Source organism: Rattus norvegicus, chromosome 10, assembly GCF_036323735.1.
Source record: "Rattus norvegicus strain BN/NHsdMcwi chromosome 10, GRCr8, whole genome shotgun sequence".
NCBI classification, from domain to species: Eukaryota; Metazoa; Chordata; class Mammalia; order Rodentia; family Muridae; genus Rattus; species Rattus norvegicus.
The window spans coordinates 51,386,987-51,403,724 of NC_086028.1; the positions used below are offsets into that span (position 1 = coordinate 51,386,987).

General features: G+C 43.4%; 1 protein-coding gene and 1 long non-coding RNA gene across 4 annotated transcripts in view; one reads left to right on the plus strand and one right to left on the minus strand.

Annotated features, from left to right (window-relative positions):
• The window catches only part of LOC120095122 (uncharacterized), a 150,746-nt gene that overhangs the window by 23,082 nt on the left and 110,926 nt on the right, over positions 1 to 16,738 (plus strand). The gene's annotated exons all lie outside the window — the stretch shown is intronic.
• The window catches only part of Shisa6 (shisa family member 6), a 294,351-nt gene continuing 287,432 nt past the window's right edge, over positions 9,820 to 16,738 (minus strand). For both annotated transcript variants that reach the window (NM_001191922.2, NM_001415765.1), the window contains one exon: positions 9,820 to 16,152. In NM_001191922.2, the coding sequence (NP_001178851.1) occupies positions 15,602 to 16,152 (551 nt within the window). In that variant the 3' untranslated portion in view covers positions 9,820 to 15,601. The remainder of the gene's footprint in view (positions 16,153 to 16,738) is intronic.

Genomic DNA, 16,738 nt, shown 5'->3' on the forward strand with positions numbered 1-16,738 from the left:
CACTGTGGGCAGTGCTATCCCTAGGCTAGCAATCCCTAGTTATATAAGCAAGCTTGCTAAGCACAAGTAAGAGATGCAGGCCAGTAAACCATGTTTCTCCATAGTCTCTGCTTCAGTCTCTGCCTGCCTTGAGTTCTTGATTTGGCTTATCTCAGTAAGTATAGACTTATACTGTAATCTGTAAGCTAAAGGCAAATATTTCCTCTTCAAGTTGCCTTTGTTTATGGTTTTATCTCAGTAACAGAATCCTAACTAGGGTGGCTAGGATTTGGTGGTGCCTCCATATACCTCCATCATGCTTCTCTCTAGTGTGCCTGAACTTTAGCATTGGTCTTTCAGTTTTCACACTGTTTAGAGCTCTGGTTGTTCCTCTGAGGCAGCATAGCCTGCCTCTGTGTGTTCCATGGTCCCTCAATGACTTTTCTTTGTCCTTAGGATGAGGTAATGGTCTTTAGTATTGGGGCATGTGGTAAGTGCTGCCCATGTGAAGTGGTGTAGGATTCCCTGAATAATGTATGAAAAGGCTTTGGAGTAGTGCCAAAGTATAGCAAGTATCAAATCCACATGAACCATTATTATACCCTCTGTTGCCTGTACTCTTTCTCCATGTGACCCTCCCTGCCCCTGGGGATCATTGGCTGATATTATCCACAAGGACAAATGGAGTGTGTGTGTGTGTGTGTGTGTGTGTGTGTTTGGAAGCCCTGTGAGTATGTATGGCACACCAGGACTAGCTTCCAGGAGACAGATCAACTTTACTTGGGGTAATTCAATGGTTATATGGTCTTGGGTTAAGGAGGTAGGACTATGTAGGGTGGGCGAAGTTCATTGGATAAAAGCTAAGGTACTGAGATGCCTCATTAGCATGGGGAGGCATTCCAGGAATCTCAGGTGGTAGCTGAACTGGTTCTTATGGGGGCAAAAGGAAGCTGAACCTGTCATCTTAACCAAGGCTATGTAATATTCTGAAAGTAGAGGTGTGGGGGGGGGTTTGAATTCCCCAGACAAGGTCAGAAATGGAGAAGCCCTGTTAGTAAAGGGAGTTTGCCATTTTGTGAAGAGCCTTCCCACCAAACCCTCACTCCCAGAAGACTATCTGGGTAATGGTAGACTTTTTTTTTTTAACCTTAATTAGCTGGGCAACATCTCCATATTTTGTGAAATGCATCTTTGAGTACCGCTGGGTTTATATAATTAAAGTTTCAGCCCCTGAAAATGAAGCTATTTTCTCTTTGTTTCAGTTTGGTCTAATCTGAGTCTTGCTTCTCCAGTGGGCTAAAATCAGTGTGTGACAAGGAGATGCTGGATGTTGGAGTCTAGGAATTGCCTCACAAACCACACAAATACTGATCTCTGTCAGATAGGGATAGTTTATTGCACATATGTCCCAGGAAGGTCACAAGGCCATAGTCCAGATTTGAGAACTGAACCATGACCCTGAGTTAAGATCTTACAGGGTTTTTAAGTTCCAAATCCACAAACATCTGTGCCAAGTTACTTCACCGATCAGGATTTAGGAATATGGGATTTCCTTAGGAACATGTCTTTGTTCTAGACTTATCCTGCTCCCATTGGTTGGGGTATCCAACTATGGCAGGGGACTTGCCTTGTCTAATATTCATGTCCTAACTTGTCTACCAGGATAGGACTTGTCTAACATTCATGTCTTAACCTGACAATCCGGATGTCAGTGACCCACATACACGTCTTTTTCTGCCAAGTAGAATCTTATTTCCTAGGAAGGTCTTGGGAATTTAAACTTTACTAGACTACTACACAAAATGGAAGACTTATTTGGAAGTCCAAATAGTTTATTACGTTGGCGCAGGTGTTTCTCTTATGTTGGGGTCCATTCCAAAGGCAACTAGTCCCATAAAAGCTTATACACAGGTGGTTGATTCAGGAGCAAGCTTATCGTGGTAACTATACAAAGCAGTTCTACTGACTTTTATCATGATTGGTTTCCAAGGGCAGAGAACATAACCGAATATGTAATCAATCTTGGCATTAGAAAGTTTCCTAGTAGCAGCAGAAACGTATGTAAAAGTTTCCTCACCATGGCAGGCTAGCTAGGTACCTGTTATCTAGGTCTTAATATTTTACCTAGGCCTTAACACTCTATTTAGGTCTTAATATTTTACTTTGGCCTTAATACTGGGACACAAGGTGGTGGCCAGGATACTATATGACAAAGAACCAGATGTCTATGCCCCATGTCTTTTCTTTTCCCATCCTATCCTGCTATCTTTTGAAGATTTGACCCTAATTTGGGAAAGTCTTATCTTCTTACCCTCTATCAACCACGTGAAACAGTTTCTTATTCTGGCAGCAGTGTGCTCTTCCAGTGAGTCTTCAGCACAAAATTCTTCTTCCCACACAGTTCCCAAGCCAGGTAGGTTTGTATACATAATTGTACCGCAAGCAAGAAAAACATAGTATACCATCAATGAGCAACTTTATTTCTTCTTCCCGTTTTTTGTTTTTGAGGATTTCTGTAGAATGAGAAGCCCCGTGATAATTTCTCTACCTAATGACTAAAGGCAGTCCATGATCATTCGCTTCCAAATCAGTATAAAGCCCAAGTTTCTGCCATACCTTAACTCAGGCTTATCTTAGGCCATAGTGGGAAAATAGTCATGCTCATCTCTCTGCCTCCTCTGTCAGAATACTCTCTCCTGTCTCCATGTTCAGCAGGCTGCTCCTGAGAGATGTACTGTCTGTGATGCTGCATCTGATTTACCACAGAAGCAAACATCAGAATCTGTTAGTTTTCTAGAAAGCCAGACTTTCAACAGCTTTTAAGAATGCAAAACAATTTCAAACTTCTGGCTAATTTGCTTTTTTGAAATTGTAGTCATTTTCACAAGAATATGTTATTTATGTTAACACATCACTGTTGCCTTGTTATTGTAAAATGAACTAATAAATATGTTTCCTTTTTGCTTATCTTTATCGATAGGTCAAAATCATACATCTTTATGGGGTTTGCAGTGTAATGTGAGTGCCGCAATACATTTATTTATTTATATATTGTATGTTGACAAAAGGTTGCTTCAGTTCTCCATCATCATGAGCATTATCTGTTTCTTTGTGATGAAGACATTTAAAACTGCCTCTTGAAGGTATTTTGAATTATGCATTACAATATTGTTAACTATAATCACACTTCTGTGTAATAGAACACCAGACTTGTTCCTTCCATCTGGCTGTGATTTTTATAAATAAAATTTAAATGTTCTGCATTTTAATCTTGAATATTAATAATTGTATACAGTACGTGCTAAAGAAGCAAAAGCCCGTTGTGATCTTCCATACGTTTTAAGAGTGTAACAGGTCTTGAAATGAAGCAACATGACAACTAGCGTTAAAGGACTTTGAGCCTTACGATATGTGTGGAGCAGCTGTCGATTAATGCAATTGCATGGGTATGCATGTCCTAATTTCCCTGTGTGGTAGTGCTTGCTGTTGTAAGCTCTGAGATGCCTCTGGAGACATGTTTCAAAGTCCCAGACAGGGAACTGAGGGCTTAGAGGCAGAGTTGAGGACTTTGTATAGTCCTAGCATACAACAATTTACATGCTCCTATCTCTGCCCTATTTGAACATTGGGCATCATCAGGAATTTGCTTCCTAGAGGTCCATTCTGCCTTGAGGTCTTCAAATCTGTTTGGAAAGTTTTTTTTTATCTACTTCTTCCTACTCTCATCATTTACAGCTCAATCTGTGATGGATGACCATGGTGGGACGTCCCTAAAAGATTCTTCCCTCTATATTTTCAATGATTCTTGCCAGGCCCCCCACTCCAAGCATAACAGAGTTTTCTCTTTTTCTTCCATACCTGCATATATATGTATATATGTATATAAGTATATATGTATATATGTATATGTGTATATAAGTATATATGTATATATGTATATATATATGTATATAAGTATATAAGTATATATGTATATATGTATATGTATATATGTATATATGTATATATGTATATATGTATATATGTATATGTATATATGTATATATGTATATATATATATATGTTCCTTTCACATTTTATGTGCTCCTACTCTGTGACTTACTGTAAAACCTCAAACTCCTCGAGTTTGACTCAATGGTACTCAACAGTCAGCCTTTAAAGACTAAGGACACGTCTTTCTCTTTCCTTTCTTCACTGTGCCTCTTGAAAGTGCACAGCAGTCTGCACTTTGGGCTTGAAATGGTCTATTTTGAAAGTCAAATTCACAAAGACTTCTTTCTGTGGTCTCAGTTTGCCTTTTTTTCTGAGGGCAGACTGAAGGGTGGTTTCTGCTGGTTTTGTCCTGGTTTGGAAGGAGATGGAAAATGGGGGGAAAAGGCAGTACTGTAGTTTAGAATCATCACCCTGTGGTAGGAAATACTTTAAGATGTCCTACAAAATCTGCTATGTACATGTCATGGTCACATGACATCTGGGGTCCTGGGATAGAACTAGAGGGCAGGTGCTCTCTTCTGGGATATATTCTTAACAAGTTAAGGAAGGTCCTCTACAAAGGATCTGTTCATCATGGGTTCTCACCCACACATCTTATTTTTCTGAAACCTCTTCAGGAATATATGTTTGCAGCTATTTTTTTAAGTAAGTGATACAAATTTCCTTTACTAGAGCTGCAGTATCAAAGATAGTCACTTGGCACAAAATGTAGTAGATTTATTTTCAAAGACAACCATATCAATAGCTTCCATCAACATATGTTCCTTCCAGAATAACCCTGCTATGCTTCTTTCACACTGTACCCTGTATTCTGTGACCTATGGAGATATTCACCAATGTGTGACTCGGGGAGCATATTACATGTATGACCTCTGAGAGTGCACCATATAAAGAAAGGAGCAGATGTACAGCCAGGTTTGTTCTCTTAATATGTTTATCTCATCTACCTGCTCTCTTATTTTCTCTGTACACTTGCTTCCAGAACCCTGCTACAATGCTCTGAGGAAGCCTTTGTGGAGGGGACCCTTGCTACATACTAAACAGCATGTCTCCATTGACGTCTGACAGCTAGCCTTAATAGGCAGACATGAATGAGGAAGGCTTTACAATTCTTCCAGTTCCTCACCATCTGAGTGCAGCTGTAAGGGACCCAGTTCAGAACTATCTTATGGAACCTAGTTGTTTTTCTATAATCATGATAACAACTAATAAACATCTGCTTATTAATTTTAGAGCATTTATGGCTGGGAATGTAGCTCAGAGGTGACGTTCTTGTCTAGCACGAAGCCTATGTTCAATTCTCAATATGAGAACAAAATGTTTGGGCGTGAAATAATGGCAAATGGGTACGCAGAGTGAGCCACAGACGCTTTTGTGCTTTCTCCCAGCAATTCTGGAACTTGGAGACAGATCTTGAGGCAGTTGGCCATAAGAACTGGGCAGGGAAGGTTGTTGAGGCTTAATTACTGAAGATATTATTTCAGTTTAGCTTAACCATTTGGAAAAGTTATATATAATGGGGGGGGAGAGGAAGTTTGCAGAGTTAGAGAAAAGAGAGTGCTTGGCATGTGAGTGGGAGGAAGGATATTGTCATGAGTTGAATGGAGGAAAGTTCTTAACTTTTGTGAGGCCTTATGTCTTATGAGCACTTTTTACATCTTATGCTAATAATAGATAATGATGAAATTCTCATTGTTTGCCTCAACTAATTTGAGTCAATTTTTTTTTTATTTCTAACCATCATATGACTACTGAAAAAGACATCCAATAACCAAGTTGGAATAAAAGTGGACGAAGCTCCAGATGTAGGAAATCAGCTGTACAAAGCTTTACCATTGAAACACTCAGAGTGTTTTCGTTATGGCAACTGAAGGCATCATTTTCTCTGTAAATCCCTGGCTTTTTTCTCTAAACACAGCATGCCACCCAGGGCAGTCATCAATGGTATTCCTTCCATATTTTCCATTCCCTGTCTTTCTGGAAATAGTAGAATCATACTTCTTGACTCTGGTATGGTGTGGTAGGACAGTCTAGTAGATTCAGCCAAGAAGACATGAGTGGAAAGGATATGTATCACTCTACACACTACTCAATACTCTTTGTTAGTCCCTCTAGGTTTTTTTGTTTGTTTTTTGTTTTTGTTTCTGTTTTTGTTTTTTTGGGGTTTTTTTTCCCCCTGTGACAGAAAACACTGCTGATCATGGCTGTCACATCTATTTTTGGGGATTCTGATTGATGAGAAGTCACCACATAAGTCCCACAACAATGGGGTAAAAATAATCCTATGGTGTTTGAAGGAAGTTTAAGAGTACCACCTCATCACAGTCAGCCATTCCCACACTCTTGGCGGGCTCCCCTTCATGTGCTGTGACTGGGATTCTCCAGGAATCCACCCCTGTACTGTCATTTCTCCTTCCTTTAAAATAGCTGTCCCTTTACTTCCCAGGAAACAGAAGGGGAACAGGTCTGACCATGCCCAGAACTCAGCCTAGATATGCATCCACATCTGTATTCTTAGCCCCCTTTCTTTCTGCATCTGCCACACTTGTTCTATGTGAATGATCCCAAAGCTTCCTGTCTAGCCTCTTGAGACTGCCTTGAAGAGTCCATATAGTTTCTCTTATAATAAATTTTTATGGGTAATTTGTATATCAAGCCTCAGTTCTCTCTTCATTTCCTATATACTAGTCTCTTATAAGCTCCTTGTTGTTTTCATATGTTCACAAAAGCCAGTTACCTAAACTCATTGTGTTACAGAAACCAAGGCCATGCTGACTACCAGAACTAAAAACTGTTCTTTTCTTATAGTCAAATACTTTCAAAACTTAAGGGAAAAATTTAAAAAATGGTGTGCTTCTCAATATTTAACATATATAGAGTCATGTGGAGATCTGCTTTTAAGCAAATCTTAGGGCCCACCACCAAGAATTTCAACTGAAAAAGTCTGGGATGTGCTCTGGTTGTACATATTCTGAGGGCCTAGAGGTACTGATGAACCTCACTTCGATCTTTTGTTTTCTAAAAGTCTAAAATGGAGTTCAGTATGTGGACCAGTGTCCTATATACAGAAACGGAGGTCTTTTTTTATGATGGCTATGATGGACTCATGGGAATAGCTTGCTCTATAGTTCATAGGAGAATTTTTAAAAGACACTCAGTACAGATGCCACAGATGCTATCCATTGGTGTATCCTGGATTTGACATTGAGATTAAGGCTAGGGATTAAATGACAAAAACAACAATTTCTTTCCTCTCTGTGTTTCTAAATACAGCTAAGCTTGCTTTCTCAAGATCAGGGTAGTGAACCCAACTGCCCGGAAAAATTCAGTCTTTGGAATTTCTGTGAGATTCAAGTTGTAGGTTTTGAGAAAATCATAACAAGTTAAGTCAGCTGGATATAGTAGCATACACCTGCGATTCTAGCTACTTCCGGAGGTTGAGGCAGGAGACTTATAAGTTGGTGATAGAGTGAGTTCAAGGATAAGCTAGGCAACTTCCTGAGACCCTTTCTCAAAGTAAACATGAAAAGGGTATGGGGGAATGTGGCATGTTGGTACACTAGTTTCTTGGCATGAGAAAGTATATCTCAGTTCAACTTCCAGAACCACCAATGACCACGACAAAGCAATTAAGTTAAACAAAAGAGATTTTCCTCAAAATCTTAATCAAAATCACTGTCCTCAGCGTCCATCTTTTGATACAAGGGTAGATAAGGCTGACATGTGTGAAGATTCTGTCTCATAAGTGGCACCCCCCTCCTCCCTATCCCAGTCTACTCTTTCACTCTCCTCTTTTCTCCTAGTTCTCCTAATTACTGTTCTCTGAAGTTTTAGCGACACTATAGAATAATTGATGAATGTGGTGAAGATATATTTCAGAGGGATTGCTTGCTTCACAGATTGCCCTATTTTGTTTTAAATAAGAAAATTGAGCTTTGAAGAGGTTCAGGAATGTAATCTTAGCACTCAGGAAGCCCAGGCAGGAAGATTCCAAGTTCAATCAGTGGACTCCTAATGAGTGCCAAGCCAGTTTGGCCGGGGGCCACAGCATAACACTGCAATAAAAGGAAGGAAGAAAGGAAAGAAGAAAGGTAAGAGGGAAGGGATGAAGGAAGGAAAGGAGGGAGGGAGGAAAAGAGGGAGGAAGAAGGAAGGAAGAAAGAAGCAAAGGAAAGAAGAAAGAAAGGATGGGAGGAAGGAATGGAGGGAGAAGAAGGGAAAGAGGAAGAGAAGGAAAAAAGGAAGGAAGGAAGAAAGGGAAGAAGGGAGAAAGGGAGGAAGGCTGAAGGAAGAAAAGAAGAAAGGAAGGCAGTATGGACAAAGGGAGGGAGGCAACAAGGAAGGAAGGTCAGTCTTTGAACATGCTTTTTAATTTAAGTCTTATTATTTTGTATATTCAACAAGGGAATTTTCTAGAGATTTTGGGGGATTATTAATGTAATTTAGTCATTATATGTATTTGTAAGCATTATGATTAAATCTTACTGCTTTAAAGATCCTCCTAACAATGTATTTGTTTTCCCTGAGGTTCCCTCTCACTGATGAATATAGGCTACAAGGCCTGTGTAAGGTATCAGTGCATGCGTGCACTTGCTATGAGTTGTCCTGTGTTAGAGAGATTGACTTAGAGAAGAAGAGATGGTGAATGTCATGCTGAAGGAACATGTTCTGGCACATGTGCAGACAAAAAACCAATGCTGTGCTGATTTCAGGAGAGTGAAAACCTTTGGGAATAGAAAAATAAAAGGATTTCTTTGCAGAATTGAACATTGCTTGGTAACTAGATGTCCTACCACTGAGATAGGTCCTTAGCCCATTTATCAGTCAATCAATCACTATTGAGACAGCTCTAGCTCAAGTTGACCTTGAACTCACTTCTGATTCTCTTACCCAAGCCTCCTGAGTAGTTGAGATTTGCAGATCTATACTAGTAGGTCTGACTTAGGATTTAAAAATAGCCCAGTGCCTCCTATGAAGAGGATTTGGTTATAGGAGAGTTGGACGATTGGAAAGAGAGGATATTGAACCCTGGATTCTAGAAACTACAAAAATGCTGCCTTGTAGGGTAGGAGAAATGCCCTCCCTGGCAGCGTTTTGTTTGCTCAGCCTGCTTCTAGGCTCTACTGATCAACAAGTAACCTTAGCAGCAAATCGAGCATGAGCCAAAGAAAATAATATCAAAGCCACATGCAGAGACAGAGTCTTGAACAAAACTGTGAATTTGAATCAATTTTCATGGGGCAAGTTTTTTATGTTCCAGATTAAATATCATGGGTTTTGGTCACCCTTAATCTGATCAGCCATGGTAGCTAATACTAAAATAAAACTGAGACCCGATATCTACCAATGATGGTGCTGGAGTACATCTGCATATACAGCTCTGGAAAATTCATCTGCTCTCAGGTGACGCAGTGTCCTGGGTCTAACTTTCTGCTTTCCTCTGCTCTCACTTTATAACGTTTGATTAGTATGCCATAGCATACTGCGGCCATAAACATACACTTTTGTGATTTTCATAATCTATGCAGTGCTGCAGTCATTACTGCAACATAGATTTTATTTGTTGTTTTATTGAAATAACATTTTGGTATGTAGCCCAGGTTGGCCTCAAACTCAACTCATAATCCTTTTGTATGATTCTCCTGAGTTCTGGGATTACAGTTATGTTCCACAGAACTTGGTACCATATCAGGATTTAGAACTTCTCATCACACCTAAAGTTCCCTAGCAACTGTTTATAGCCAATCCCTGCTTCCTCTCCCAACTGCAGTTATCTCCCATACCCTTTCTTGCTTTTGTGTCACCTTGGTTTTGGTTCTGTATGTAGCTACTTTAAGACACATGAGGTTATGTTGAAACAGCTTTATTTTTTTTTTGATCCATAAATATATGTTACTGACAAAAGTGGAAAATCCTTAAGACTAAATCTTACTAAAGCAGTCTCTGTTTACAGTACATATAGGGTGTGCTTTGACAGGGTAGGAGAATGATGAATTTATACAGAAGCAGTAATGGGGGCATGTGAGTGATGGCGAAACTGCAGCGGTATGGATAGAAAGGTACTTTTCATAATACTACCATATAATAAACATAGAATCCATAAATCCAGCTAATGAGTAAAAATGTTCCTTAACCCCCCCTTAGGAAATTGTGTCCCCAAACTAAAAATGTTACAGTAAGAATTGCCTTTTATTACAGAATTTCAAGAATTCTTTACTACAAAATATCTAGTTGAGTTTACAGGATAGAGACGTATTTGCCACTATGAAGCAAATGAATGAGTCCTCCTGTGGAGAGGCATTGGAGGGTCATTGAAGGGTTGGCAGCAGTGTTGAGCAGGGTCTTCTCCTCCCCTACCTGAGGGAGGTTGTTAAGCAAACACACAGCATCATTTTTTTTCCTGAATGATGGAAGGGTTAATGTGTTTGCGATTTACAAGATGGTCTTGATGACAGAGACTTGGAATTTCCATTGGTGCTTCGCAAGCCTTCATGGGGAGGGTGATAATAGCATGAAGAGGGGCCACAAACATACTGGGATGGGGTGAAGACACACCTCCCAGCAGCCCTGGTGGTAGTACCTTGTTCTCTCCAGCCAGGATGAAGCTTCTGCTTCCAGATGTGGTCTTTGGGATGCATGCTGTGACCTGGGATACAATGGCATCCCTTGCCACACAGAACCTCTGCCACGCATGCTCCTTTGAGACACAGAACAAAATTCCCATCTGACCTTCAATAAAAATTCCATGCCCAAATGTCATGGTCAGACTTCTGGACCATCTTTCAGTCTGTCCCCTCTCTAAAAGCAGAGTTACCTCCCTCCAGCTATAAGGACAACATCAAAAATGAAAACTCCAAACTCAGAATTTCACAGCGACAGACACCCAGATGTATGTTTATATGAGAGGCTTCTGAGACACAGTTGGTGACCTGTTGAGTAGTCAGGCCTTAACTTTCAGGTACAATGCCAAACCCATTGGTTCCATCCAAAAATCTGTCGAGGAGTCTGGTGATGTTGCCATAGGGCAGGCAGAGTATGATGGGCACAGCTCAGTTGAAATGGGGATGAATGTAGAGAGGGGAGAGTGGAGACTGAAAACCCTATAGCATAAGAGCTGAATGAAACTTAGGGGGCTCATCTAGCCAAAGCCCCTCATTTTATAAGTGAGGAAACTGAGGCACTGGAATGTGACTTGCCCATATTCACATAGCAAGGTGGAGACAAACGTCAAAATTGGAAGCCATGTGTCTAGAGCTTCAGTGCTGTTTTTTTTTTCTCTTTGATATACCATCTTCTAAAAACAAAGAGAGGGACTAGAAGGACTTATCTTTCATATTTAACCTACCATTAAAATGCACTGCTTATAAAAATAACACTTAAGCCCTGATAATACTTCATTAAAGCAGAGCAAGCCCCTTGAAGCTATTCAGAAGTTCCCCAGATTCAGAGAGGATGGCAGAGGAATGTGTGGCCGATGTGCCTGCTCCTCTCAGAGCAGGTACCTTCTAGGGTTCAAGTGATAGGCAGCCCTTTCAAACCTTGGGTTCAGTCCACAGACATCTGTGGAAGGAATGAAGGATGAAGCAGGTGGCAGTCAAGAACTTTCCAAAGGCAATGGGTTGAGTTTGGTGGCAGAGATATTGGGATGACTACTCATAGTTGAAGACATACAAGGTCCTCATGTCTTTGGGATGAAGGAAAAGCTGTGATGTCTACAAGAAGAAGAGTGTTGGAGTAGAAGCAAGAGCTACAAGCATCAAAGGGGATGAATCTTTGGCCAGAGCAGAAGACTCTGGGCTAGTAGCAGTCTTAGTCAAGAGCTTCTTGAGTCCGGTAGCCACAGGAACCAAAGCTGATCTTTTGGCCATGGCACCTCTAATCAGCCAGCTCTCTCCCTTCCCTTTTAGAGATCATAGGGATGTAGGGAGCCCAATGACCTTACACCTTGGGGCATCATTTCCCACATGAGGAAGTATAACAAACCAACGAGGCCAACAAAGAACTTGAACGCAGAATGCCAGAGTCTTCACAGTTTACACCAAGAGCTCTAATTCTTAAAACTAGAGATTTCAGTGGGCCCAGGTAAAAGAAATCAGGGCTGGAGGAATCTGGATGAGTGAAGAGAGAAATGAGAGGAAGGCAAGAGAAAACTGGCATAGGAGGTTAAGACAGGAATAAGAATGTAAAGAAGGGGAGAGATTTCAGTGGGGGAAGGACTGGACCTTCTCAAGGGAAACACATTGCCTAAGACACTGGGGAATTCTGATGGTCAAAGTCCACTTAGGAGGTTAAGGAATTATTGGCAAGCTTGTGTGGTTCATGAATATATGGAGCCAAGAGTTCACTGGAGGAAGTAAGAAAGATGTGGTAAAGAATGTGGGTGGTAAGAGGTCTTCAGGAAGAACACTTGGGGTAAGTGAGATCTGTACATACCCAAGTCCAGGGCAGTGGAGACATGCAGAGGGAAATCTTGGGTTTGCTTGGGATATGAGTGTTTATCATGAAGGGGCCATGGCCCTTCTATGTGACAAAGGACACAGCCTGCTCGGGTTAGAAGCGGTGACTGGGGTTCCAGCCCCAGACACTCTCAAGTGACTTCATATAGCAACAGAGCTAGCTGGTTCTGGAGTGATGGATGAGTTGATGCGATCTAGTGGTTTTCCCTTATCACTGAGGGATAAGCTCCAACAATCCCATTGGGTGCCTGAAACCACACAGAGTACCACACCCTCTATATAGGTATTGAATTTTTCTTCATCTACATACACATACAATAAAGTTTAATTTGTAAATTAGGCACAGAAAGAGATTGACAATAATAAAGTAGGGCAAGTTATAAGAATATAGTGTAATAAAAGCTATGTAATTGTGGACTCTCTCAAAAGAGTTAAGACAAATATAAATATTTCTGGATCATGGTTGTCTACAGGTAATTGAAATGGAGTCATGCAGAACTGAAGATGGGGGTTGATTACTGTATTTCCATGTCCCAGTTAAGACACAGTTTTCCGGAGTTTGGAGCAGGGAACTAGGTTAGTGTAGTTTGTAGAGTTATGTCTCTGTTATTATTTCTTTCCTTCCAATGATGAAGCTGAAGAAAAGCCTTCAGGAGAAGCAAGCATTCCATTAGAATTGTCTGATGTAACTGATGCCAGGTACTTTATACCAAATGGTGGTAAGGCAGGGATGACAAATAGTTTGGAAAACAACTTATCAAACAACCCCTGAGACAGACAGACAGACAGACAGACAGACAGACAGAAGATAGACAGATGACAGACACCTTGTCAGAGCCAAGGTTGGGGGAAGAGCCTGGGATAAAGTCTTGTTCCCCAAAGGCTGGAAAACTTGGTATCTGGAAGAGTCTCCATGGGATGTACAAACAAATGGGAGGGGTTTCTCGCCCACCACAGTCTTGTCCTTTCCCCTTCCCACCAGCACATCACCAGCACAAGGGACCAGCTTAGGGTTAAAGAGAGTTTACAGGGTGCTAGGCTGGGGTCCAGCTGTGAGACATTCCTTTGCTTCTAGAAGTGAGCTGTTCTCTATTTGGATTGAGTTCCTTTCTTCCTGTGATCCTTACCTTCTGCAACAAGTGCTCAAAGACCCATGGGGACCAGCCCTTAAGAAGCTTTATATGTTTGCAGGGAGCAAATCAGAATGGTCCGAGGCTTCCCGGCCCCATGTTGCCAGGGACAACCCCTCACTGGGGAGGCTAAAGACTACCTTTGGAAGTCTCAACTTTCATCCTTCTGGGTTATGCAGAACATAGCTTCTCAGAGTAGGGATTCTGGAGAGGGGCCAGGAGAGCCTACAGCTCTTGAAAGCAGAAAGGGGAAGCAATCCTCTGACTTCCCTTGGCTGGACTAAAAATGACCAGGACAGATGCAAGCTTCTCATCACCTCACTTTTTTAAAGGCTATCCATGCAGAACTGGGGGTGGGGGTATAAAACCTGATGTAAGGGCATTGCTGCTGGAGTCTGGTAAGTGGTGGTTTTAACTCTTATGTCATTTCACAAGACATTCTGGGGCTGATTCTCCCCAGTCTCAGAGAGATGCTCTGGCCCTAAGAAGGGTGTGTGTGTGTGTGTGTGTGTGTGTGTGTGTGTGTGTGTGTGTGTGTGTGTGATGTGTGGGGTCTTGTTGTCGTCCTCCTTCTGATCTTGGGGGAGCAGGATTGCTCTCATTCCCAGTAGCTGGTTACATCTTGTCCACCATCAGATTGGAGGCAAAGATGGGGCTGAGATGGATTGACAATGGAGCCTTTGGCAGAGCTCATGGTGCCTCTGCCACATGCCCAAGCACTCCTGCAAGGAAGAAAGCTTGAAACGGTCCCCAGAGCATCCTGGGACACCATTATTTATTTGCATCTACCAATGGATCTTGGTCCCTTGGATCCACTGGTCTGAGGAAACTAATGGGGCTGCAGGCAGCAAGGTGGAAAGATAGGCCTGGGAGAGAACAGAGGGAGAGATAAAGGGTTCTAAACAGAAACGGGGTGGTGGGGTGGTGGGCAAAGATGATGGAAAAGACTGGGCAGGGTCCAGCATGACCACCTCAGAGAGCTCCTGCTCTTTTGAGAGCTAAGCTTCTTCTGTCTGTGTCTGGAAACTTCTGCCTGAGGCTCATGAATGGAGGACAGGCAGAGCCCTAGAAAATGAGAATGGTGAGCCCCTGAGACCCTGGGCATCACAGTGGTCCTCCACACCCTAGCTCTCTGCCCACCGCAGGTGCCTCCTGGGAGCAGAGCTCAGGTGCAGAAGGCAGGCCTGAGAGGAGGTCCTAGTTAAGACCCGAGGCCTGGAGGAAGTAGGGGAGACAATCAGGCAGTTGCCCAGGCACCTCTAAAGTCCTGGCAACCTGTCGCTACTCCTCTCTGGAGGACAAGGGCTAATGCCCCCTCCTGTGGGCAAAAGCTAAAGCCCCAGAGAGCTTTGAGGAGAAACAGTGAAGGCTGCAAGAGCACAGCCCTCACAGCACAGAGGCAGAGACAACCAAGCAGCTGAAGGAAGGGGATCCTCCCTGTCGTCGGGCTGCAGGGCTCAGTGAGGGGAGGGCCACTCGGTATAGACCAGAGTTCCAGCAGGCGGAAGAGAATCATATTGTGCTTATGGACACAGCAGCTCTCTGGCTGAGAGCGAGCAGGCAGTTTTTAGGCACTAAGAGATATCTGCGGTGCAGTTGTAGATAAAGGAAGAAGACCGAGTAGCCTATTTGGTTAGCCCACTCGCTGCACCCTCTAGCCAGCTGGCTGATCAAACTCAGGCAGCTTCACATCACCTTCAGGAGAGGGTCCACTGGCTGGCAGAACCTGCAGCTGAGTCCCCAGGAAGGGGCGGGGCAGGGACTGAGGGAGAGATTTGGGCCTCACCACACTTCTCATCTGCAGGGGGAGTCTACTGGGAGAGAAAGAGCTTTAAAGAGCCTGGGTCTGTGCTTGTTGTACCAGGCATTTGGCGCCATCTCCCTGGGGGTATGGCTTTCTGGACAGAGGCAGCCCACCTCCAACTTCAATGGGGGGAACCAGGGAGGGGAGGAGAGCCTGACTGGATACTCTGCTCCTCACCCCTGCCCTACTCTGCTCTGTCCTGCCCTGACTCTGCCAAGCAGCCCTGGCCACACTGCGGGTCACACTGTCACTTCGGTCTTGCTGGCTGTGTAGCAGGTGTGATGGCCCGGGATATAGTGCAGCTGTTCCACCGTGTTATGTCTGCGAGAGGCAAAGGCATGGCGCTTGGCTGCCGTCTGGCTCTGGCCCAGGGTGGCATAGGAGTTATTGGAGGCACTGGGATGGGAGTGCATCTTGGTCATGCGGTAACGGTCCAGCACTGGTGTGGACACAAAGACGTCCGTGTGCGAGATGGCCCGCGACAGCGACTGCTCCGGGAAAGCTGTCCTCTCTGGGGACAGCAACGGGTCCTGGGAGTGCAGGCGCTCTGTGGAGAGCAGCTGTTCATCAGACAAGATGCGGTCATAGGGCATGCCGAATTCATCTGGCAATCCCCGACGTGGAGACAAGACCCTGTCCTGGGACATGGCCCTAATGGGCCTGCGTGGCCGTTCTCGAGGAAGAGGCTTCTGTTGAGACATCTGGATGACGTTGAGGGGGAGAGTACCACGGGCTGCAAGATCTGGCAGGTGCCTCCTTCTCATGTAATACTCATCAGCTTCCTTGTCCGCTGCAAGGAGACAGAGAAAGCAGTGAGGTGAAGGGGCAGCCACGACCCAGGGAGTAAGATGTGGTGAGCGTGCCTGTGTGCATGTGCCGGCGAACAACACAGATCTGAAAATCTGCAGGGATAATGAAATCATACTCCTTTAGTTAGTAGAGTAGGTGAGGGTGTGTGTGTGTGTGTGTGTGTGTGTGTGTGTGTGTGTGTGTGTGTGTGTGTGCAGACAGGTGACCTTAACTTCCTCCTCTACTGTATACACAGACCAGTTCTTGAAGGCTTGTGAAAAATGGGCTCTGATTCAGGGGGTACTAACTGCCTTTGTCCCAGAGTTCTATCTCCAGTGGGTCCCCAGATGCTGTTTCTCCTCCAGGGATCACCTTGGGAGTCAGTTAAATGGTTTCCCACCCAGCTCACAGTGGAGCTGAAGGCAAGCTCAGAGTATTCATTCCTTTGGTTTGCGTGCTGTGTCTGCTGCATGTGGTTCTGAAGTAGACTGGCTCCTAGTCTTGCAGGGGGAAAAAAAACAGGTAGAGTTGACAGCTTTCCGATGATGGATAGAGAGAGCCCTTGTTTATGGAAACTGGGCACAGAA